Raw genomic sequence first — 25,837 nt, 5'->3', positions numbered from 1 at the left:
CACAGTGATAGTAAGGTGGCTATGGGAGGTATGAAGACCACGGAGGATTTCCCTTGCCAAGAAGCATCGCCTTACGCGATACTTCTAGGCAAGGACTTCTAGGACAAGATAGCGTGCTGCGGTCAGGGGTGCCAATGCCTGATCAGCAGTCGAGATAAGAAGGCACTTGAGTATTTTAATTTTTAAAAAAAGCAAGGAAGCGATTGATAGAATGAAAGTCATTAGATTCATAGGTTACCGTGTCACATACTTTGCGAAGCTGCCTTATGTTAACGTGCCTTAATTATTAAAGATCCCATCAGGAAAAAAAAAAAGGAGCTCAGCGACAGTGTTTTGTGCCACAATGCAACTCAGAGTACAAACTGTTGCCGGAAAAAGTGTTCCTTTTTCTATGCCGGCATGAAAAGAGCAATTTGTGATGTTTGAGGCATGCTACCTACAAGAGAATTCCACTGGGTGCACACTGTAGAGGAGGTTGTACAGCAAAATGAAGCTCAACAAGATGGTCTAATGCTACAGTTCCCATGGAGGCAGCTGAACTGGCCACAGAACATATGCCGACTACTCAAAGCAACGCAGTAATGCTTGCCTTGTGTACTATATTGCAGGAAATGTGACAAGAAAGCAGGTTCTCCCTACAAACTGAATTATGCAAGGATGCCTGTAATATCCCAAGGGGTAGACAGTGTTGCAGCAGAAGTGCCGACTGACATATCTAAGGGATGGGACCTTGGAGGGCTTCTGTCTTCTGTAGCTGTCAGAGTCGCTGTAGAACTTGCTTCCCGCTGTTGAAAGCTGGCTAACGTATGCTTAGCCCAATGGTACATGCCTTCATGGATTGTAAGCAGCTAACATACAGCAGGCAGCAGCGTGACATAAGTTGGCTGCCAAGAACTGCACAGAGGTAACCTGATTAGTCGCTACATTGTTCTTTGTCACAAGAATTAACTTCATCTTAAGGGGCTGAAAAAAAAAAAAAAATATATATATATATATATATATATATATATATATATATATATATATAAAGAACAGAAAGACTGAAGCCTTGCGTAGCTTAATAAGGCAACATCCACCAAAGTGCCATGGATAATTATAAACTGTTGCTGATAAAGTTCTGTGTTATAAAGTCATGAAATAAAGTTCAATTTTAATTTCTCTACAACACTGAGCATTAGGCATGTGCGAATAGTGGTTTTTCAATTCGAAGCGAATACGAAACAGATAGTTATCCAATTCGAATAATTTCAAATTGAAGTGAATATTTCCAAATTGAAGCGAATATTTGGGACCCCTAGTACACAACAGAAAAATTGGTGGAGTGAAGTACATAACTTTGTTACAATGATCTCTGCTGGCTTTTTTATCAAGTATATTTTCTGAACCATTATAAATGTGAGGCAACGAGAAACAGACATGAGGCACGAGACTTTATCATTTTTCAATTTATTCAGACCACTGCTCACCCAGCCTTTCATCCTAGTGCATGTTGCTATGTATAAACACTAACTGCTCAGCATGCTCGGGGAGAAGGTGTTCTCTTCTAATAGTGACAACATTTCCTGTTGACGAAAACAACCTCTCACTTGACACTTGGGTTGCTGGCACTGACAGGTGTAGCCGAGCTAGCTTGGACAGTGACGGGCACTTGACTTTGCCGAAGTTCTTCCACCACAGGAAAGGATTGTCTAAGCGGGGCCGAACAGGTGCATGGAGGCACTCCTCCACCTCCTCCGTCAGTTGCTGGGAACCAGTGCTTGAAGTGGTGGTGGAGGCCAAAGTTCCAAAAACATCCCACACATCACTAGAGACAGCTTGTGCAGGTGCACTGGACTCTTCCTTGTCTCTCCCCTGAGGCAGACTCTTCTCCACAGCTGAGCAGAGTAGATTTTTTCAGCAACCGTTTCTCACTTGTGGTGCTGTGACAGATTGCTTTAAATCGGGGGTCCAATGCCATGCTGAAGGCATATGTCACTAGCAATTTTATGTCCACAAACCTGGACTTCATGCTACGAAGGAGGTTTCCTGCAAATACAGACTCTTCCCCACAACTCTGCTGTTGCTGGGTGAGAAGAAGTTGCATGCAATGCACTATTGGCACTACTTGCGAAAGAGTAGGGTGCTTTTCGGAGCAAGATTCTCTTGTTGAATCGTCAGCACATTTCGGCACTGATGTGACGGATGCGATCAGATACCATTCACTTGAGGTTAGGCTTTCCAATGTGTCCTGTTCTGACAGGTTTAACGAAACTGGCAGACGGAGCTTTAAAAGGCAAAACATCATTTCATATTAATTGTTCCATCACGTTGCAACATCCTGAATCCCTTCAAGGAGCTCTAAGCCTATGCTAACTTGAACATCTTTGAGGTGCTGGCCTGGGAACTCCTATAGTAGTGCCCTACAATTGCTCGGGCCTTGACACACAGCTGTTCAAAATTCTGAGTGCCCTTCTTCGCACACTGGATGCACAATTGTAATGTATGTGCGAAGCATTGTACACTTGTCCATCCCATTCACGATGCGGCACCCAGGAAGTTTCTAGCATTGTTAGTGACAATGAAAACTAACATCTTGAGGCAGTCTCCACTCCTTTGCCAAGTCAAGGAGGACGCGCTTTAAGTTGTCAGATGTATGGCCTTCGGGCATGTGCCGGCATGCAAGGTGATAAGTGTGAAGCCGGAATTCTTTATCAACAAAGTGGCATGTAAATGAGACATAGCTATCCCCAGGCCTCGACGTCCACCCATTAGTCATCACCGAGTAGCATGGGGTCCCGTGGGTGAAGTGATTGCACAGCTCACTTTTGATCCATTCTTTTTCTTTGGTGTAAAGTTCTGGCACAACACTCCGAGAAAACACAGTCCTCGATGGGACCTTGTACTCGGGCACTGCAATGTGCATCAAAGACAAAAAAGCCTGGCCCCTCAACGATAGAATAAGAGTGCAAGCCAGTGGCCAGGAACTGCGCAACCTTCGTTGTTAACATTTTTGCGCGCTGACTGTCACCTTTCAACGTCGGCTTGAAGTAGCTACAGCTAGCAGTACCCACGTCTGCCTTGTTGGTGCCCGTCGTCTTTTTCGGGCCTGCAGGCTTTTTTGAGCGTTCGGCAGCACGGTGCTTCTCGAACTCCTTGAATGGATCAGAGTGACGCTTTAGATGTTTGACGAGGGTGGTTGTAGTGCCCGTGGGCGTCTTAAGGCGCATCTTGCATGCACGGCATGTAGAGTCACTGACTCCGCAATCGAAGAGCTCCCAGATAGCACTTCGGAACACCCGCTGCGCCGACTTGTCCACGGTTTGGCTACTTTGGCCGTGCGCGCAATCGAGCAGAAAGAACAACTAAAGCATGACTGAAGTCGATAACTTGAAGCGACATACAACACATCCGGCGACCACGTTTGCAAGCGGAAGCCTAAAAAAAAAACAAAAGGCTCTAGAAAGCACATGGTTGCTTCACCAAATACCTATTACCGCTTAGATGAACTTTTTCTTTTTTAAGATTAGTCTATATTAAGGAGGTTTATATTATACCTTACAATTACAAGGTATGATATATACTTTCATGTAGATAATTACCTATGGATATTAGGCTGACATTACAGTTATGTTACATTTTGTGCCTAAAAATGCAGTAGTAAATGCTTTATTTAAAACTTCCAAAAGCCATCGTTATCGTTATTAATATTGTTTACATTCGTGAATTCATAAGCTCGGTCCAATGCTCGGTCATGACCATGGTCACGGCCTTGTTTCCTTCGAGCGGCTGTGGCTCCGTCAGTAAAGTGGCATGAAAACGCTGTACCCAGGGTAGATATAGAAAGGCAAACTTTCAAAAGACAACGCATACTGGTATTTTTAAACTTCGAAAGACTTCGAAAATATTCAAAGTTTTCAAATAGCCCTATTCGATTCGAAGGTCAAATCGAATATGGTATTATTCGCTTTGGCGAAAGTTTCGAATATTCGCACAACCCTACTGGGCATACATACTGGCTCTGCGACTGCATGACATTAGGTGCCACTCGAAGGTGCATTGAGAAAAAGAGAATATATAAATGGACACTAATTGGATAACTGTCAGCGACTGCCACAGCAAGAGCCATTATGTCTGACACATTAACGCACGCCAATTTCAGAGCACTGAAACAATGAAATATTGACGAAAGATACCACCGTCCTGCTGGAACAACCTCAGGCTACTCTCCTTATATACGTTGATAAATCTTACAAATATTTCTAGATACCATTTTGTATTGGCAATAAAGAGGCGGTACCGTCAAGATGTGCTTTATCAAAGATGGTTGCATTATGGCTGAATTATTTTGCTGACATAAGATTTGTGCTGATGCCGCAGTTGGAGGTTGTCTAGTGCTATATAGGTCTATGTCATGAAAGGGCAATGTTGCTGAACGTTAGCGTAACTTAGGTCCGCGAAAAGCAAGCAACACTTTGTGCAAGTGCAATGCCACAGACGCCCCAAGTGGTTACCGCACAATAGCATCCCAATGCAGCAAGAACCAGCATCCCAGCAAGCTTGAAGCTGCCGGTTTCCACACCTTCCAGTTCTAGCCACCCTAGTGATAATTCAACGGCACTTCTCTGACTCGGCTACTGGACAAGAAATGCTGAGAAAGAATTTGGGAAAGCCTTGGAGACCTGGGAAACCAAGGTGATACTTAAGTGAGGAGCACAACATTCTCGCCATTTTAGAGCGCAGCTCTTAGGTGGCCATTCCTGCGTTGAGCGTCGGCATCTCTCGGCGTAACCGAGTGAACATGCTCGTGCCACTGCTCACACGTTTGTCGCTGTCTTCTACCACAGTTGGTTCTGATGCCACTTATCATTCTCCTCACACTCATGCCAATGCTCGCACTTTCGTCGTCGTCTTCTCCTACAGCTGGCTCCAATGCCGCTCATCAAGCCAGTGTTCCCGCATTAGGGAGTATCGTAATTGTCGGACAGTTTTTAACCTCTGAACTTCAACATGTAAATACCATATACAGTCACCTTCCGTTAATTCAGTGCTGACGGGACCGGCGAAATTGATCGAGTTATCCAGCGGGTCGAATTAAACAAGATGCAGAAAGAACGTTGAAACACAGTGCTGGTTTATTTGGAAGTGTTTGCCCTATTCTAACACACACCCCAAATCAGACGCGCGCCCGCTTTCTATGCGTGTAAAGTAGAAGACCAACATAGGAATGACGTTTAAGCTCCTAAAAAAAGTAGGTATCTAACATGTACCCAATTTTTCAGCAAGAAATATTTTTGCACAGCGACAGCCCGTTTTTTAAAGTCAGCTTCGCCACACGATTATTAGTCAGCTCCGCCGCAATACATCCGTATTATGCGGTAAACCATACGACCATTGCGAAGGCGGTTTTGGTTTCGCGCCCGACTGCACTGCGCAGGCAATTTTCGGCCCAATTTTCTCTTTAAGAAAAAGACGCACGTCAGAATCAGGTAAATGCTATAATCACACATTGTGAGCTACGATTATTGCTTGAAAATCTTTCTAGGGCAGGCCGAAAATAGGTGTTTTCGCCAAGAGATGACGTGTGTTCAACGCATTCCCTGTCCCCTAATCTCCGCCGGGACAGACACTGCCACTAAAGGGGACTGGGGTCGCTATATGGGTAAAATTTACAAAAGTATGGGTTCATAGAAATCTGTGGGCGCTGGCTGGGACTCTTCCACAACTGAAAAATTGAATTAGCAGGAGTCAAATTAACAAAATTCTACTATATAAAGTTCATTATCTCATATTTCCGGACTTCTTTTTCACCTTGCATGGCACCAGCCCTGGAGCCTTCGTGGGTGCTCGGACCCTGATTTCACAATAGTACCCTGACCATTCTGTCATGTAATGAAAATGAATAAGGCACTACAAGTCCCATCCATCACTTGATCGAATAGCAAGAAAGAACTGCTCTACTGAAGCTATCACACTGTTTAATAATTAATGTCACAAACCTTACCAAACTGCGTCAAAGAAATGTGGTAATTAGAAAAGAGCATTCAAATCTTGCGAGGTAAACAAACAGCAGCTTCACCTTGAGCAATCATCAGGACCTCTCTGACATTTGTGAAGCTCACAGGCATAGTGTCCAAGCCACCAATGACAGTGAATAGCTGCTTAAAAGTCCATAACACAATTTTTGAATCATTTGGATGCATGCAATCAATGTCACTACTATCAGGATTGGCCTGGTACCATGCTTGCAGGAGCACATGATGGTGCAGGAAAACACTGAATGAGTTGGAACATGAAAAGCTTAGATAAGCAAGCGCATTCTCAAATAAACCTCACATGCCGTTTCAATAGTAAATCAAAAAAGACAAGAAAGTAAAGCCTGCAGCTGCACTCAAGACGGATGCATTTCAAGGCATACTAAAAGAGCAACAAAGCCAGCCAATCAAACAAGCCAGAAAGGTCGGCTGCTCTGTGCAAACAGTGTTTGCAGATTTACCACAATCTTCCACTGTGTTTTGTGTGTGTGTTTGTCATTCCTTTAGACACTTGCAGCTCCGAGGGTAGATGAAAGATATACAGCTACAATGAAAAGAATAAAATTAAAATATACAAATACATAAAGAATTTTTTTTTTTCACGTATTCAGGAAAATGGGCAAAAAAACCAGGTGGACTCCCGGTGCAGTTCAACGTACCGCAAGCATCTTGAACTGGTCGCAGACCATCCAGCAGACCAGCCAGTCGACTTCGTAGGAGTGATTCATGACGCACATGTGGTGATCCTTCAGGAGGGCATCTAGGTCTTCATCTGTGCCCCACACTTTGATGCGGCTCCCGGACCACCACTGAGCCATGGCCACCACCTCTGCAACCAGATGGAGGATTTAAGTGACCTTGGAGTATTAATTGATTGATTATTTAAATGATTTGTGGGGTTTCAGTCCCAAAGTGACACTCGGACTACAACTACACCACAGAATTGCCAGATTAACGTGGTTGTTTTTATGCACTGTACTACCACAACAAGATCGGCTTACACTGTGAAACCTATTTGCTACCCACGTAAGGAGGACTCCGAGAACTAATCCCTCTCAAGTTGTAAGCCCATACTTTGCACAAACGAAGCTGTGCCAGCAATCTTCTTTTCCTTGTTCAGTCAGTGATTTGCCCAGTGCTAATGTAGGGTGTATTTATGTCGATGCTTTTGAACACTGTCTAGTAACACCTTAACCCTCCCCTACTTGGGCAGCTCTTGCTGCCTACAGTATATGTAAATAAATAAAATAAATAAAATCTATAAATCTAATCAATAAATACACGAATGCTTTTGCATTCCACCCTCATTCGAATGCAGCTGCCGCAGTTGGGAACCAAACCCATGACCATGTGTTCAGCAGCAGAACACCATAACCACTAAGCCACTACGGGAGGTGGAAAAAGCAATTCGCTCATGACAACTTATCCCAAGATATTTTGCTAGCAATACTCTTATTTTATCCTTTGCAAACCCCAGCTTCTCAATACATTTTAGCTGAACTACACACAAACCAAGAATCTAGTTTGCTAAAGCACCATGTTGCATGACCTGTTTGCACGATTCGCAGGCTTGTGAAGCAAATGCACAAGAAATGTGTGTGTGCAGGGAGTAAACACAAACTGAGTGAAAGCTACATCGTAAAAGGCTCTTCACTTTTGCATATTTAACACCATCACCTTAGCATTCTTGTCACACCAAGGGAAAGTATGAGTTGTTAAAGGGACCGACAACCAATTTTCATGGTGCCCATATTTTTTTTAGTACAGTGGAAAGCTTACCTAACAGCATGTCTAATCATGAAGTGGTAACGCAGAAAACGCCATGGAACATATATCAGAATTTTTCGATCTGCAGTAAGGATGCAGTTGTTCATTGGGAGCATGCTGAAAATGGTGATAGGTGAGCACAATAGGAATTATATGTAGGCATTAGTCGGAGGCAGATGACAAGTGCGGCCGTAGCTGTGAGAAGTATTATTTTGTTTATCAAGTCGATGTTCCTGCAATTCATGTTTCCAAAGTGGTAAAGCACTTCTGCGATAATAGCTACATGTTTTCGTGGTTTCCTGTCCAGCTGCTTTGGTATTTAACCAGTCAAAACAAAACCAATCAGATCGTAAACGAAACAACGCTTTCACACATGATACGCAGTTCAGTGTGTTGCCGTAGCCGTGCGTGCGCATTTGATTTCCGAAGCATAGCATAAAGTGCGATTGTCTTATACTATACTACCTGCAATAATATACTAACTGCAATTCTAAGCAATATTAAGCTGTACTTAATAATAGCTGACTTATGTACAGTAATCTCATAGTATACATCCTAAGTACCAACATTTCACTGCCAGGCCTTGCCACTTACTGGTTTTTGATACTTTCTTTACCAATTTAAAATTATTCCTACTTAAATTGCAAACAGCATGCTGGATTCTATCATTATAAACTATGGTCATTTCACTTCCATCAATGTCTCACAACACATTCTGGCCAGTTGTCAGTCCCTTTAAGACAAAGCTACATGTGTACCAGACATAAACCAATAAGCAGATATATATTAAATTTAGCAGGTTCCGTTTTTAGGCTATTTATGCTCTCATTCATTCATATCTTGAATGTTTGTGGACACATTAACTATATGTAGTTCATACTTTACCAGTGTAGGTAAACAATCTGGAGCGTTATGTTCCCGACTGCTCTCATATAATGTAAAGTATCATTTCAATGTATTGGCTAGACTGCAATAACACGATCTGCTCCAAAAAAAGTCAGTGATTAATGTAGATTAACGTCTCAAAGTGCCACAGGTGTAATGAAGGACACCATAGCAGAGGGCCTATGATTCATTCTGACCACGCAGTATTCTTTAACATGTAGTAAGTTTTTCATGTGACCCTAATGAAATGCAGCTGCGGCACCCAGGTATTGAACCCACAACCTCACTTTCAGCAGCAGGGTGCCATGGCCAATGAGCCACCCCTGCAAGCGCCCCAAAGAAGGCCTGTTAATTTCACTATGAAAACTGCAAGAGACACAGACAAGTGAAAAGACAACACAACCGTGGATGCCATCTCGGTCGTTCATGCCTTTCCCGCTGCTTTCAGGGAACCTAACTGAACATTATTGACATATTGAATATATGGCACCAGTACACCAAAAGGTTCCTGGTGACACTTTTAGTCAAGTGATTTGTTAATGCCAAAGAAAATAAAGAGTTTGCAGTGATACAGCAGCAAGTGCAACAAAAGTCACTCATCAACTAGCAGCGTGAAAAAACAAAGGCTGTAATATAAAAGAGAGGTACACAGTACTGCCTTTGAACTGACTTGGGATTCAGATTAAAGTCGGTACCATGCAACTGATTTGAAAGTCAGTGCTATTTTTGTCTCTTCAGTTACATTAATTGTTTTATACAATGTTAATGATACTGAATAACCAGCTATACCAAATTTCTACAAAAGTCACTCACGTCCCCAGGAGGCGTAGATCAGGTAGTAATTGATGCGCCGATACCAGTGCCGCGAGAAGGGCCGCACCAGGCAGTAGGCAACCACTTGGAATACATTGAGCACAAGGCCACTCGATAGGAACACCAAAGTGAAGAACGTGTGGCACAGGACATTCGTTTTGACAGCAGCCCAGAGTCTTTGCAGCATCGAGGATTGCTCCTTCTCCTTCCTGTAGCCAAAGAAGTGGAAAAATTTACCTCCTAGCTGGTGTTGATTTTCAAACATCTTAAGCGCCTTTCGATTCCTTAATATTTCGTGCCACACAAAAAAATGACATTAACTGCTCAATGCCTTAAAGGGACACTGAAGAGAAGCACTAAATCAGTCTAAACTAATAAAGCATTGTTCAAAAACTCTATTACTGTTGCTTCATGGTAAAAGGTTGAATTATTAAAAGAGAGAACTAAGGTCAAAAAAATTTTTCTTTAATTTCACACCGAAAGTCCAATGTCGATACATTGGTGTGACATCACGGATTTCAAAGCATTTTTTCGCAGTTGGGCCGTACTAGCCCACAAAATCTTTGCCTCCTTTAGAACACAATGTAGTCCATCTTTACCAATTAATAATTAACTAGGCCCAAGCAGAAGTTGTCAAAATCTGTGATGTCACGGCAAGCTGATGTGGAAACTTCAACATGACGTAACCACCCATCCTTTCTTTTCGTGCCTTTTCTGGAAAACCAAGTGTCTTCTCATGATAAAATTGGTGTTTTGGGGGATGGTAAAAAAGTAATTCTTATTAATACAGGGGAAATAATTTTTTTCTTTAGTGTCGCTTAAAGATTGATGCCATTTGCGCACTGCACATGGGCATATTTAATGGGTACTTAATGGCATCAAAGCTCAATGCCACTTGCAGCATAACACATTCTTATAGTTCCGTGTCCTAATCATGGTATTGAAGCATATCATGTCAGAAAATTAGTCATTACGATAATTTTCTGGAAAAAATGGAAGAGCCCTCAAGGAGTCGATAAAACTCCAAAAAGAAAATGAAAGTAAGCACAACCCTCGAGAAAAAGAAGACCATGCCAAAGGCAAAATCATTTCAGACCATGCCATAGTGCAGCAGCACCATACTGACAAAGTACAAATTACGCAATATCACTTTTGTACAATATAAGATTTTTTGGGCAAATTTGTTGAGCTGAAATACTTTTCAAGAAGTCTAAGACTCAATTACTAAAACATAATGCAGAAAAATGCAAGGTGAATCAGAAAACACCTCATTGGATGCTTAGGCACTTCATAAAAAGGAAAGGGGGATGGGGATGCTGTCTATAGTATTACATCTAATATGCTAATCAGCCTCCTATGCCTTCCCAAGACCCCTTGTATACTATATTGCACATTGTTTTCAACCTTTGCAAACATTAACTAGGAAGCTATTACATAACATATATTCTCCTCAGATACGATGCCTGAAGAATGCAAAAGTGCACGAAAGCGGTTTCATCATATTCTTTCCACAGTTTATGAGAAAATTGACACTAATTTTTTCTGTACATTGTGTGATCACAGATGATGAAAAGCAATCATGAAGTGTGTTTCAAATGCCTTAAGTTGACATGAAAACACAGGATGTAGCCTCAACACGCCGACCTACCACACAATGGTGCACGTTCATCAGTATGCTTATGCAAAGAAAAGCAGTTTTTACCATACCAAACATAACAAGATAGTTACTTTGTCTACATTACTTTGTCTACGCTGCTTCTAGCATCTAAAAGTGGAGTTTCAACAAACAAACAAAAAATGGGTTTTGTCTGTTCATAACATAAAGAAATTGATGAAATACGTTATTAGTCCCTAAGCTGTCTTCACGCATCAGGAGGTTATGAGAGCTGATACCACTGCTGTTGAAACAGAAAAAACATCACATGAATTCATCCTAATTGTACCACACAGACAAACGAGATATTTTTCTCCTGTACTTGCAGTCTCAAGTAAGGAGTGATAATCTTGGCCGAGACAGATACACAGTAAAAGATGGTCCAAGTAAATGCCAAAAAGTATAAAAAATAAGAATGTAAATTCCGGGTTCTTAACAGCCGACCTAGCAAGAGAGAGCTTTATGTAAGCGCTCTTCATATCAAGGAAAATGGCTGATTAATGAGCTCAATGTATGAAGTGGAGACAACAGAAAACTTGTGATTTACTCTGTTATCAAACTCTTGAAAGGCGATCAAGAAATTTTAACATCAATACCCGAAGAGCTCTGCGCTGATATGGCTGAGCAAGCAAAATCAGTGAAGTGTTGTATATTTAGAACAAGCAGAGAGAGGTCTTTGAATCTAGAACAGGTGAGACAGGGGTCATGCCAAAGCATAGTAGATTATAAAATTATGCAGTTCTTTGAACTACTCATGCTGTCAAAGACTGGCCTTTGCCAAGGTGCGACAGTGTTCTGCTAAAAATGCAGTAAACCTTCAACAAAAATTGGGAACAGTATTTGCTTCAAAGGTCACATTTACAACTGGTCCAAGTAAACCACACGTAAAATTACGTAAGTGTCCCATTAGCTAAGAAAGGAGGCAATCGTGTAAGCCAGATGACGGTATGTCTTAGCGGCAATGAGACAATTTTTACGCCACTTCATCTAAAGAAAGAAATGCTGTTAATTCGATGACAATGTATATTTATGCAAATCTCCAAAATAAGATAGCTGGAAGTAAGGGTTTGTTTCGCCCACATATTACAAACGCTGTCTTTGTCTACATTTTGTGCTCATTATACTTTCTGTAAATCATAGTGCCTTTATTTTTCACATACCAAGCAATATAACTACTTATCTACTAAACTAGTATGTGTCGCTTTGCGTGTGTCACATACAAAACATTCAATGACAGTACACTTCTCCAAAACTAATGAGACCCCATGTTTTATTTTGCAGTAAACAGATGAGCCCCTGTCAGCTTATTCAACGTCGTGTAGTAGTCCTTGGTGTGCCCTTCCCACTGGCACTGCTCTCAGTAAACACTGAAGACAGTGAGGGCACAGCTTCTATAGATCGTCACTGCGCTTTGGCTACATACTTGCAAACAGAATGCTTATACATATCAAATGCCAATTCTCCCACTTCCCCTTCACTTTCATGACTAACCCTGCATTCCGTTGTCTGTGGGAAAGTGCAAACCCAGCTGTTTGTCAATCATGTCAGAGAAGTTGTTGCTTTAGATATCGCTGCACCACATAAAATGCACCAGCACAAACTGAAACTGGAGCACTGAAATAAGAAAGCAATTTTTCGTAATGCCAGTGGCTACATTAAAGAAGTTAAGGGCAGCTCAACGGGAGCACCCTTAACATCCTTGTTCCTCATAATTCCTTTTGACATAGAAATGAAATGTAAATATTACTTTAGAAGATCGTGTTGCTCCCAAAACATGTCAGCAGGTAAGCTGAACACAGTCACTGACTTCAATCATAAGCAATAAGAGTTCTGCATAAATTATTTACTGACAGCTTATCAAGATGGCAACAGTATTGCTACTCCCATGTTGATATCATAAGCAGAAAGTACAGAGTATCCAGTAGAAAAATCATCTGCAAGGTGGATTCAAATGGGTCGCAAAGCTTTGGGCTAAAAGCGGTCTAAAACCTACTGTCACTGGCATCAACAAAGGCAGTTGTAGGAGCTCTGCTTGAAGAGCAGCTAGATGATAAGGCCACAAACATTGTTAAAGAAAATTTTAAAGATTTTTTTATAATTAAAAACAAGACAACACAATTTTCTCTCAGAATCAAATTCCTAATCAAATTTACTTAGGTGTGGCAAAGAAAGAAAAGATCATTCTCTTTCACTTTATCATTAAAAAGAAATACCTCTCTTTCACAGCCCGCTAGAAAAAAATGACATTCATGCCACTATCTATACCAATGCAATGCAGCTCTTGTATTGCGCAGAATGGCACACTCATAAAGTTTGTCTGCAACTAATGCCCCCCTCACTTGTGCAGTTTTTCTTTGCTCGTCAATGTTTGTCTGCATTCTGGTGGCGAGGTGTGTGTCATTGTGGGTAATGAATTCAGTGAAAATGAGCGAGAGGACTACCAGATAAATTGTTACTTGGGAACAATGCAACCAGCACTTAACACCCAATGCTTTCTTCGGTACGGAAAGATATTACACTCTGTACATGGGTGCAAACTGTGCCACTCGTATGGATGGTGTTGCACTGCATCGCTTTCTGTGCTAAAAGCTCTAAAAACTATCCTGTCGATTCGGGAAACATGTGGGAAGTACTGCCTTAATGGGCCAACAAAATAAACCTCACACCTTTGTTAACAAAAATAATGTCACATATTTAATTTATTTTTTAACGGACACAGCGTCACTTTCTTTTATGTTCTGTCGGAAGAGTTCCCTCATCACAGAGATGGCGCTACGCCTTATGAACCTACTGCTGGCGCACCACCATTTTTGAGCATATATGTGTAGGATGGCTGCTATGGGCTTCTACGGAAGCTTCGCTGCCACATATACACATTTACCTTGCCATCGGTTGAAGGACACGGATGCCCAGTGTGCATTCCACTCTTTAGTATTATTTTCCGGAAAAAAAAAAAAAACTACACAACACTCTGTCGCGCTGTTTGGCGCACGTAATCAAGGTGCCCCAGGATAACGTACGACACAAGTTTCGCCCGGATTCGTACAAAACAAAATACCAATAAGCGGCGAAGCTGCCCTTCGGCGAAGGGCGACAGCGAAGAAAGCAAGGCACGAGAACCATGCCACACATGCGAGGCACTGTGCGCAGGCATCCGATAAGCGCAACCCAGTATCGACCGCGGCCTTTGAACAGCTGGACCCGCGCTTATCTAAGCCGAGCGCGGCAGCGCGCATCTTGCTGCCTCGACGCCCGCGAAAGAAACGTGTCACCCCGACCACCTCTTCTCCGCGCCCGCGAAGAGTGCACACGACCGCGCAGCCGGATGTGACCCCATGGACTTCTCCAATCTGAGGAATCGCACCATGCCACTTCTCTCTGCGCTGGCCCGAGCCGGAGGAGCACGTAACAACATGCAGCAAAGAAAAGAAAAGAAGGAGGGGGGGGGGCACGCATACACTCACACAAGAGAGAGAGAGAGAGAGAGAGAGAGGCTCGCGCGCACACACCCACGCACAAGTGTCACGCTGCCGTTCCTTATCAGGTATACGCACGGCCCCGGCGATAAGTCAGGTGGTGATGCCCCGACCGACACCGCGCGCGGTATCAACGGCCCGCTTGGAAGGTCGTGTACCCTCTCAGAGAAACTGCTTGACCCCACCGCGCGGCGAGGGGCCGTGTGCAGTGACGCAGACAGCGGGCTTTCGGTCACCGTTAAGCTAACCGAGAGGCGACGGAAACAATCACAACGAGAAATGGGGCAACGAGTCACAGCTGTTGGAGCAAGTTCCCGAATAGCTCTGAGAGTCGCGGCAGACCTCGCAGCCGTCGAGAGCGCGCAGAGGTGCGGACGCTGCGCGCTGCCCGCTTACTAGCGAAAAGCCAAAAGCCGCGCAAAACTTGGGGAGAGCGGCGGGACTAGAAAAAGATTTCCTCTTTAACTCGCGATATCAATACCTGACCTCGGACAGAAACCATCAATCAGTTCAACAGAACACCACAATCTTAGAACATAACTAGTGTGAGAATTTCAGCGCATGAGTACACAGAAATCGCGAGAACAAGAACATAGGACACTGGCAAAGACAGCGCTCAGTCTATGCTTTCGCACCCGCGACTTCTGTGACTTCTGAGCGATTCTGCGCTGACAGACTGACAAGGACTCGCAATTTTAACGCACCCAAATCAGTACCTTGCTAGACAATGAGTTGACATTACTGCTGCTCATCACGCTCCGCTCTCTAATGAAGATAAAATAAAATAAAGGAAAGAAAACGAAAGCCCTTTGAGGCGGTGCGCACAGCTAGCAGCTGACTACAGACCTTTTCACATTAGGCGACAGCCCCACCTCCTCTTTGGACTGTAGGGCAAGGGTAGAAAGAGCACATGTTGCCACTTCAGCAGTGTTTTTGAGTGGGTGCTGCTCATGCGGATTCACAACAGTCCATAGGGCATTATGGCTATGCCCAGGGAGCTCTTCTTCGACTACCAGTATAGCCTGCGCCCTTATTCTAGCAGGGAAAATCTACGTACGCACGTGCGCGCACACACGTAACAGCAAGTCTGCAGATATGCAAGTGTAGCTCTTAAATCAGTTAGCTTGCAATGAACACATTCGCTTGTGGAGCCCGTAGTGAAAAGGCTGTGAAAAGACTGTGAAGGTCTTGAGGTCCCCTTATCTCCAAAACGCACACTATTTTCACCAAGGTGGTTAAAGTCAAACCTCGTTATAACGAAACGGAATATGTAACGAAATAGTGGATATAACAAGGTAAGTGAAATTCCCATTGAGATCCGCGTATCTAAATACCTCGTTTTAACAAAGAAAATCTGTCCTACCAATGGATATAACAAACTAGATTTGCCTCCGAAACCAAAAAAAAAAAATTAACGAAGAAATGCACGACCATTGAACGCTTACGCGGGGTTCTGAACGCACTCTTCGCAGAAGTTCAAAACTGCGTCCGCACGTTGAATGCGCCGTTGAGTAACACTGCGCCTAGCTGCACTGTTCCTACGCTGCTACGCATTATCGCCGTCGCACTTTCTCTCTCTCTCTCTGTCACTGCGGCGACACGTAGGCTGATGCAACTAAGCGTTGCCTTCGAGATTGCACAGATGCAATCTCGCAGGCCACGTCTACAATACCTAACTTGCGCTAGTCTGAGAGAAGTGCGGTGGAGCTGGTGAGGTGAGATAGAGAGAGAGGAGACTCTTTAATGGATCCTGGAGAGGTTCGCCTGGCGGCATGCCTAGCAGGCTACTCCAGAAGGGTAGGATAAAAAATGGAATGATGTGTACAGTTCCCAACAAAAATACACTACACAAAACCCAACATTCGACTAAAGTGTCCCACTGAAACCAACTTCTATAAGGAAACACAAAAGTGCCTTCGTTGCGCGAGATGAACCTGCAGCACTAGTCCATGGTGAACTGCGGCGCGCCGCGCATGGCTAGTGCAGCTAGGCGTGGCCACCGAAATCGCATCGGCGCCGGTGCAATCTTGGGAGTCAGTAAAGTTTCTTTCGTTCTCCGTCCTCGCTTCACCGTTGGAACTTGAAGCTTCACGGACGATGATCGGCAGTTGTTGATCAAACGCAGGCAGGAAGCGATGAGATCAGATGTACAAGAAATATTTATACGTAAACTTTTCTATATACATGGCAGGTAAAACAAATACATTACAAACTTAAACAACTGAGAAACAAAGTCTCACTCTTCGACTGTCTCAATGACTGTTAGAGCCCAGACTCGTTTTAACGTACATAGTACGGAGGCTCACTGATCTATCAGCAATCCTGATTTCAGCCAAGTCTGAGGGACAGCATGTCGTCCCGATTTTTATAGCCCAATTACACAAAGAAAAAAAAAGCGGTAGGGCCGTTGGCCCGTCCCACAGGTTCAGTTGCCAATCAGAGTCAACCGTTTGTTAAGCCACAACCCACAGGGATGGGCTTACTCTTCAAAATAAACATATTGGAAAGCAAAGCTATTTTCCTTCTTCCCTAAAACTCCGATGCCCTCTCATTTCTCCGTAGTTAGTGACGGGGTCAGCAAAACACGCCAGGCCCGAACAAGTTATCGCTAGACCGTTTCAAATCCCAACGGCGTCTAGGCCGCAAATGTCTCGGAAGCAGGGGCATCGATACCACGTAGTGCGGCCGTACTCAAAGTTTGTCCGCGTGGGAGACTGATGGCCCTCCTTGTACTTCAGAGTTATTGTCTACAAGACAAAGTTCTTCGAGTGCGTGTTTCCAAGACGCCGTCGTCCGAACGCACTCTTTACGTGTGCCCCGCATTCCTGCAGCGTGCACTGTAAGCTGGCCTTCGACACCACACCGGCAAACGCACCCAACAACAAGGCTGGCGATTGCGTTCCGGACGCGTAGAAGATTAGGTCCATGCTCACCGCATGCGGAACGGGGTCAGAGTTGCTAAGCCCTTCTTAACCTCGGCGGCGCCTCCAATTAGTCAGGCACTCGGGAGCCACACTCACAATACCTTGTACAGCGGTCCCTTTCAAGGCTGGTCTGTGTGGACTCGTGTGACCGTCGGCGGACTGCCAACACCGTGCGCACAATGCCGACTTCCCGGAATCGGCACTCGCCCACCTGGCACCTGCCGCGACGCGTCACCCAACACCGCGCGGTGCCTGTGACCCCACATAACACAGCAACTGTCGCCCGGCTGACACGGGGGCAAGTGAACCCCCTCTCTATGCACAAAGCACGTGGCCGATTCGTGACACTTAAGAACCCGAACAATCAGAGCGACCTTACAGAGTCCATGAGTCGACCAATTCAAGCCAGTGCGGTGAGATTCGTTGCTCTCATTCAGAGAGGAGCCACGTAAGAGCGGTGAATCAGCCTGATCAGCCTAGACCAGCTCCGTATAGTCGGCGCACCGTGTCGTGTGACACGTACTGGTCGACCACGACGGACTTTGTTCGCGTCGCAGCGCGCACAAGCTGGTTGCTTCGACCACTTCGCCATTTCACCGACTTCACAACGCTACATACGAGCCAGGTGGAAAGCGGAAGCGAAAGACCACTAGGTTGGAACAGAAAGAAACTGCCGTAAAGGCAGTCACGCCAGGTGCTACACTGTTAGGCAAAGTTACACCCTTTGGCGTGCCCCTTCTGCCACACAACGATAATCGTCATCTACCTTGATGCGTTTCCTTTCTTGAAAACGCCGCGCCCGCTACTTTCCTGTCGGGAATGCTATCATGCTGATAACGCCCATGCCGTTCTTTACTGGAAAGCACCGGGCTCGCAGCGTTAAAGAAAGGAAACGCATCAAGGCAGATGACAATTATCGTTGTGTGGCAGAAGGGGCACTCCAAAGTGTGTAACTTTGCCTAAGAGTGTAAGCGGTCATGTGCTGCGCAACGCGAGGTTCTTTTGCTATTTTATTAAAATTTCATCATATATGTGGCCACGCACCGGTTCCGCAGGCCGCAAAGTCTTCTATGCATGGTTAAAGTTGTGCATCCCAATGGGCATCTGTTGCAGTAAATGGGCAATAATGGATATAACGGAGTAATTTCGACTGCCCCTTCAACTTCGTTATAACGAGGTTTTACTGATGACACTGCCCAGTTGATGTGAAACAAAACTGCAAAGTGCAACCGTAATAGCATATAATCAGTATATCAGGTCCGATACAACGGTGGCAACGTGTTCCTTCGCCTTGGTATGATAAGGAGTCAGATAAGCGCAGATGGTAATCTTTTATGAGGGACACCTTAAAGCGACACTAAAGAGAAACACGAACACTCTTAAAAAGCTTGTATCCTTTAGGGCTTGTCCCACAATGACAATCGTCATCTGTCTTGCGCGTCTTTCCCTTCTTTATCGCTACGAACCCAGTACTTCCAAGTCACGAACGGCATGCGCGTTATCAGCGTGACGTAGCATTCTCGACAGTAAAGTAGCGAGCGCAGCGTCTTCAAGAAAGGAAACTCAAGCAAGACAGATGACGATTATCGTTGTGGGACAAATATAAAAGGGTGCACCAAAGGGTGCAACTGTTTTAAGAGTGCAATTAGTTTGGATTCGTATACTTTCGTATTTCCACTTTCGTTAATTTCCCCGTAATGAGTTGATTGTTACAAGGGGAAATTCAGGTCAAAGTTCCAGCTTCTGAATTTTGCGCCGAAACTCCAGCGCCTGTACGTCAGTGTGACGTCACGGATTTTAAAATATTTTCTCGCATTTGAGCCACTGCGGCTGAGTAAAAGCTCTTGAAATCTTTCTAAGTTCGCTCTCTGGCTCTCTTGGAAGACAGTGTATTCCATCACTGCCGATAGTTAACTATAGGCTCAAGCAGATGCCGTCAAAACACATGACGTCACCGCGATGCTGTGCGGGAGCTTCAAGGCAGCGTCGCCACCCGTCTTTCGTATTTTCTGGCTTACCAAGCTCCACTCGCGGTAGGAGTGACATTTTCGGTATCGTAAAAGGGTGATATAGCTCCAACTTACTTTTTCTCTCTAGTCTCCCTGTAAGGTGCAGTTGACTGTACGTTCTTCTGGACAGTGTATTTTGTTTAGCTATGAAAGTTAGAGTTATATCACCGGGCACAAGTGATTATAGAAACAACACATTTAAGCGAATGGTGTAACACAGTGAACACCGTGAACACCGTGTACACCCCAAACATAGTTACATTCTCGGGTTTTACTTGCCAAACCCACGATCTGGTCACGAGGCAGGCCGTAGTGGGGGGACTCCGAATTTCGACCACCCGGGGTTCTTTAACGTGCGCCCAACAGAACACGGGCGTTTTTGCATTTCGCCCCCATCGAAATACGGCCGCTGCGACAGGTATTCGATCCAGCGAAACGCCAAAGCCACTAAGCAACCATGGCGGACTGTGTGTGTTCCAGCGCGCTAAATGAAGAAAGTTATGCATTGAAACAAATTGGGTACGCCGCACGCTTAAATCTGCCCCTTTTGGGGCTTATCTCAGAACGATAATCGCCATCTGCCTGGCTTATGTCTCCTTTATTGAAAAATTTTGCGTTCGCTAGTTTCCTGCCAAGAATGCCATGCCACGCTGATGATGCGCGTGTCGTTCATGACGCGGAAGTAGGGGGCGCGCAGCGTCACGCGATCATCACGGTCCGGTATGGGAGAACGCAGGGAAGGAACTTCGCTTGCGGAGGCCAGACGGGGCAAGTGGAGAGAGTGTCCCGCTTGGCAGTGGAGCTCGCCTCCTGTAATGACGGGTTCGCGGCACTGAAATATTTCTACCTCGGATATATTAATGAGCCGACGTGAGAAATTTTTGCGGCAGAACGCTCCCTAGAGGACACGTAACAACTTCCAGCCGCGCAATTTTGGCGCAGCTGCTCCAACGCCACTACATCACGCGCGCAATAGCGAAGGCTGTCAGTACGGCTTTCATCTGCGGCAAGTTTTCCTTATGTCCACATTCACTCCACTTTCCCTTATTATTTCTACATCTCGAAAAAAAACAAAAACAAGGACGGTTAACTTTCCCTTTGTGTTCACTGGCTCCATTATCCGGTAGCTTCGTGCGACTACAAAAAAATAATAATCTAGCCCCCTTCGGTTCCCCTTATTCTACTCGTTCATTGCAACCGATGTAGCTATTAATAGCAAATTTCTGTGATTACATAGTACGTTATGAAGCGTCGTTTACCAAAAGCACAAATTGAGCATCAGGAGCAAACAAGTAGTTTTTTCGCATGAATATGACTCTTCACAGACTGCGAATAATCGCTGTAAATAAAGCCTGTAACGTGTGGCTACCTAAGCGACGTAGCCTGTTCCACTACGCAAGCTTTTAATATTTTACGTCTACACTATGCCTGCTGTGAAAATTTACCGTAAGTTTGCTCCAATTCCATGTTTAATTGGGCACATTTGATGTTTTGAAATATTCCGAAAGTATTCGAAAAAATATTCGCATTTACGAATAGTGACTAATCGATTCCTTATTCGAAAGTTTCGAATATCGCGCACTCCTACGAGACCTTTGTGCAAACGCTCGGAAGGAGCCAAGTGGGCTTGCAGATTTCGATTGTCTTCGGTTCGAACGCTCTCTAAAAGCATGCGTGTGAAAGCGTACATTAATGCGCGCTCCGAAAATGTCAGAACGTACAAAATACAACGGCGCCAATGTGGACGAGGACATCAACCGAAGAGCACACAACGGCAAGCGCCGACTTTCAAGCGGGAACCTTCATTACAAACGAGAAATACACACAGGTCGCAGGATGAAAACAAAGGGGAACAGAATGAGCGAGAAAAGCAGAACATATCAAACACCAATGAAAACGTGAATTTTCCTTGTCTGCTGTTCGGTATACGTCCACACCTAAAGTTGCAACGTCGCATTCTAAATCCTTCAGGACCAACTGGACGAATCTGACTTTTGTCAAAACATGCATCTCGTCGCTTAGAAGGTTAGCGCCAGCGCAAGGTAAACGATACATTTGCTGGCCAAAGGCTACAGTAGACGTCTCGGCGCCGTTGGCCGCTTAACCTAAGGACCTTCTTTGGCACTTAACGCAATAGGCAGCGTTGCGTGTTGAATAACAGAGCGTGCGCAAAACGGAACAATAAAAAGAAAAACGAGAGATAGAAAGGAGGGAAACGACACTGAGCCAACGCCGTCCGAGTTCTATACAAAGCAATTAAGGTCAAAGCGTTGAATAATGGGTCAAATCGTGCACTGCCAATCTGCACCCAGATGCTAACAACTAGTTAAGCGGGGAGGTCATGACCGTATCTAGTCAATAAGATATTTACTTGGCTATACCCACGTACCGTCGGTTTCGAGGCGTCTCAGAGATGAGAATATCGATGTATAGCGTGATCAGTACGTCCTCGGTGCCCAGGTATCAGTAAAGCCGCTTTAAATATAACAAGTGCCTTCGATGACAGAGCATGCACCAACGTTTTCCCAAGGATCGCAAGAAACCGGACCTGCGGGCACGGGGGTGGAGGGGGCAATCTCGACTGCATCGGCCGTCGGCAAGGTCGAGGACAAACAGTTACGCGCGCTGCACGCAACTTCAGTCGCGACGCCCAAATATGCGACCGACGATCGCGCACGGCGGAGATCTAGATAGGAAGGCTTGTTACGCGAGAGAACGAAACGGAAGGAATTACAGTGGTTAGGAGAAACTTAGAACCATCGGGTCTGAGAAGGAAAAGCTGTTCGGTGAAGCGCGACACGCCTATCTTGGTGCCCGTGCGACGCGTATGCACGTCTTTCTCGAGACCCAGAAGGAAAATGTGCATGCGAAACACATGATGGCCGTTAACTATACGCGATAACTCGAGCGACCCCGCGGAGAAACATAAGAGGAGTTGCAAGGTTCTGCTTCTTCTTTCCCTCCCTGTAGCCGCCGCAGAGTTCCTCCACTCTTGGCATAGCAAGTGGGCCTCTACTTGAATGTATCGGCCGTTGACTCCACGAAAGTGTTGTTAACGATGAAGAAAAAGAGTAAATCCCTCCAGCACTATTAGGCATTCTTTCAAAACTCTATTTCCGTCATTTTCGGCGCTATAATGTTGATTATCAGAAAAGAAAACAAGTCAATATTTCAATTTTTTTTTCGCGCCTAAACGGCATCGGCGGTACGTGGCTGTGACTCAGCAAAAATTTTTAGCTAAGCCTGTCATTAAAAAAAAAAAATCAAATGTAGTTCACCTTTGCCGATAATAAATTAATTAGGCGAGAGCAGTCGCCGTCAAAGTCCATCACGTCAAAGCGAGCGGGTGCGGCAACTTCACAGCGGCGTCGCCACCGCTCCTTCGTTATTGTATACTATAGTTCTACCGTCTTTTCTGGCTTGCCAAGTTTCTTCTCACCATTATAAACGAGGCTTTATTATTATTACTATTATTTGGGGAAGTGCAGGGACGGTATCGTAAAGGGCAATTCACTAATGCTGATCAAATTATTTTTTTCAGTGTCCCTTCAGTTCACCCAGGTGAAACTCAAGTGTAAGAACTTTCTGTCGCTTCTATCATTTTGTATCGGCGATGAGTGGTAGTGGTAACAACGTTTCATTTCCTATGCACGGGTGAGATCTTCCCTCTTGGTGGTTACCATCTTGTGCGTACGTGTAGGGAGGAGAAGGTGAGGAGGGGGTGGCGATGATGTAAGATAAAGTGCGCTGGTGTGATGTCCAATATGAAATGCGCGACTCTTATTCGAACAACATTGTAAAATAATATTTCCAGCGCACCGCTGATACATATTTTACCTGCGATTCCGCAAGAACATAACATTTTTGGAGTCCGCGTCGTTCGATGAAACGCCGCTGTTGGCGTAATTTGCAGTTGTCGAGAAACAGCGAAATGGCTCAGTAGCACGCGTATTCGATGGCGTAATGCGCGTATGACAGAAAGAGAGATACAAAAACAAAAACAGGAATGAGCTAGGATGCCAGGTGCTTTATTGAGCACTGCGGAACATGCAGTCTTGTAAAATTGAAATGGTATCAAATCAGCAGTAAGCGCGAAATCCTCTTTTATACGGGCGTCACAACGGTGCATCGCGACCAGGCCCTATCGAGATCGCATTTCTCGACAGGGATTGGCTCCCATCCGCAGCTTGCGCTAAGAAGATAATCGCGCTTGAGAAATTCGATCCCGATCGGGCTCGATCGCGATCAAAAAAGCACCGCCCGACACGCGTATAAAGTTTTTTAGACCAAGAATACGGGTTGCAGCAACCTCGACCCACTGCCCGCAGCAGTTCAGTGATCTCAATGCGGAGCACAATGCCAGTCACATGACTGTGATTGCGACAGTCATTTGTGGAATACTACTCGAAATGCGCGGGCGTCGTTTCGCCGTTCTTTACCATTTCGCGGGCAAGCCTCGTTACTGGAGAGGAAATCAAGTTTCTCGAGAACCTCCCTATTGAAGAAACGACTTTCTTTTACAACAAGGTTTATCCCAAGAAACTAAAGAAGGAGGAAAGATCACTCGCTACCTAACAAATCAATATATATATATATATATATATATATATATATATATATATATATATATATATATATATATATATATATATTAAGAGACGGCAAATCCTGCCAGGTTATTTGTCCGCGCCTTGGCGCTTCCTTCTTCGGCAGGCTTCAGCCGGGAAATTTTTGACAAGGTCATTCCGAGAGTTCCCATAAATTTCAATTTTTCACACCGCGAACGCTAATGGTTTCGGTGGCTGGTAGCGTACTTTATATACAAACGTATTGCAATGCCGGTTGCTCGCAAACCACCTGTCCATTCTATATAAAGCAAGCGCCGACGGACGTCAAAACGTAGGTCGACTTTCTTTTTAACATAACGCCACGCCAGACTATCCCACTATTGTTTCATCGGCGTGTACAGGTAGAAGCATCTCTCCACGGAGTCATAAAAGTAGGAGTGGAAGCGAAATGGAATTCACGCCAAACGCCGCACAGCGAACACTGAACTTGCATTCAGCAAGAAAACAACATGCGAGCAATTTTTTTTTCCTTCTCCTTAACCAATGGCCTAACAGACATAGGAAGGTGGAGAAGCAACTTGGCATTACAATTGCTGATTGAGTTCTCCTCTCCAAGAGGAAAACGAAAAACTGCGCTCCCACGGATATTTGTGTACAGAAAAACCAGGAAAGATTCGCGCTGCAGACACCTCTCTCTCTCTCTCTCTCTCTCTCTCTCTCTCTCTCTCTCTATATATATATATATATATATATATATATATATATATATATATATATATATATATATATATATATATATATATATATATATATATATATCAAAGCTAAAAGTCATTAAGGGGCCAAGATAGGGACCTACATAATCCCACGCTACACAGCGGCCGACCTCTTCAGAATGAACCATGCGCTTTTCCTCGTATTACCTAGATGCGCCGCTGCTGCAAAGGCGGATGCCGCAAACGGGAAGCAACAACCTGCAGCGCACACTGCACAACCAAAGCTACTGTCGATGTCGTCGAAAGTTCTGATAGTAACTGTTGACACTGTCATGTAGGTCAAAAGCGCGCCGCGATCAATCGCGCACCACTAGCACAACGAAAGTTAATGTAAGCACTAAACTAAAAGCGGACGGAAGTTTGCCGCTCGTTCGCAGTTTCGCAATAACACTAATCTCTTCTCCGTCCAAGGTTCACCTCCGTGAAATTTAATGCGACCCAAACTGACGTGGTGCTTGGCTATTCACTAAATCGTGACAGTTGCGATGTTGCCCCGACCACAACTCTCGCAGTATCGAAAGGGTCGCGTTTCATTCCAGCGACACTTATACGCCCCAGACGAATTTGGACAAAATGAATGCGAAGGCTGAGCACCTTTTTTCAAAATTATACCTAAAAACGGCACAAAGTTCTGCACAGAGTACGTGTCCGTAGGCTAACGTGAGAGCACCGAGAGACAGGAAAGGCAATGGCCTAGTAACCGAGTGGTTTATGCTACACTAGAAAAATGCCCCGCACTGCCAAGTGTGTACATGTACACGAGATCAACCGAATGAGAATTCACACAAACCTCTCTGATGTGTCGGTCGGCGAGGAAGAAGACATCCTTAGTCAGAACATAAAGACACACGTCAAAGAATCACCGACGCCGCACGACGTCCACTCGCTTCAATCGTCACCTCTCGTCCGCTGCAGCACGGGTGGTGTCATTATCACGTGTCATACGATGTGAGC

At 44.7% G+C, this 25,837-nt stretch overlaps 1 protein-coding gene across 1 annotated transcript in view; it reads right to left on the bottom strand.

Annotated features, from left to right (window-relative positions):
* Window positions 1–25,831, bottom strand: part of LOC142585201 (1-acyl-sn-glycerol-3-phosphate acyltransferase delta-like) — a 49,759-nt gene extending 23,928 nt beyond the window's left edge. The window contains exons 1-3 of the mRNA XM_075695761.1: window positions 25,674–25,831; window positions 9,477–9,685; window positions 6,671–6,840 (exon numbers count right to left, since the gene is read on the bottom strand). Coding sequence (XP_075551876.1) covers window positions 6,671–6,840; window positions 9,477–9,685; window positions 25,674–25,708 — 414 coding nt within the window. The 5' untranslated portion in view covers window positions 25,709–25,831. The remainder of the gene's footprint in view (window positions 1–6,670; window positions 6,841–9,476; window positions 9,686–25,673) is intronic.
* Window positions 25,832–25,837: the final 6 nt, after the last annotated feature.

The sequence above is a fragment of the Dermacentor variabilis genome, chromosome 6 (genome assembly GCF_050947875.1).
Source record: "Dermacentor variabilis isolate Ectoservices chromosome 6, ASM5094787v1, whole genome shotgun sequence".
Taxonomy (NCBI): Eukaryota; Metazoa; Arthropoda; class Arachnida; order Ixodida; family Ixodidae; genus Dermacentor; species Dermacentor variabilis.
The sequence above is the reverse complement of the archived record's forward strand: the minus strand, read 5'-3'. Positions and strand labels throughout refer to the sequence as shown.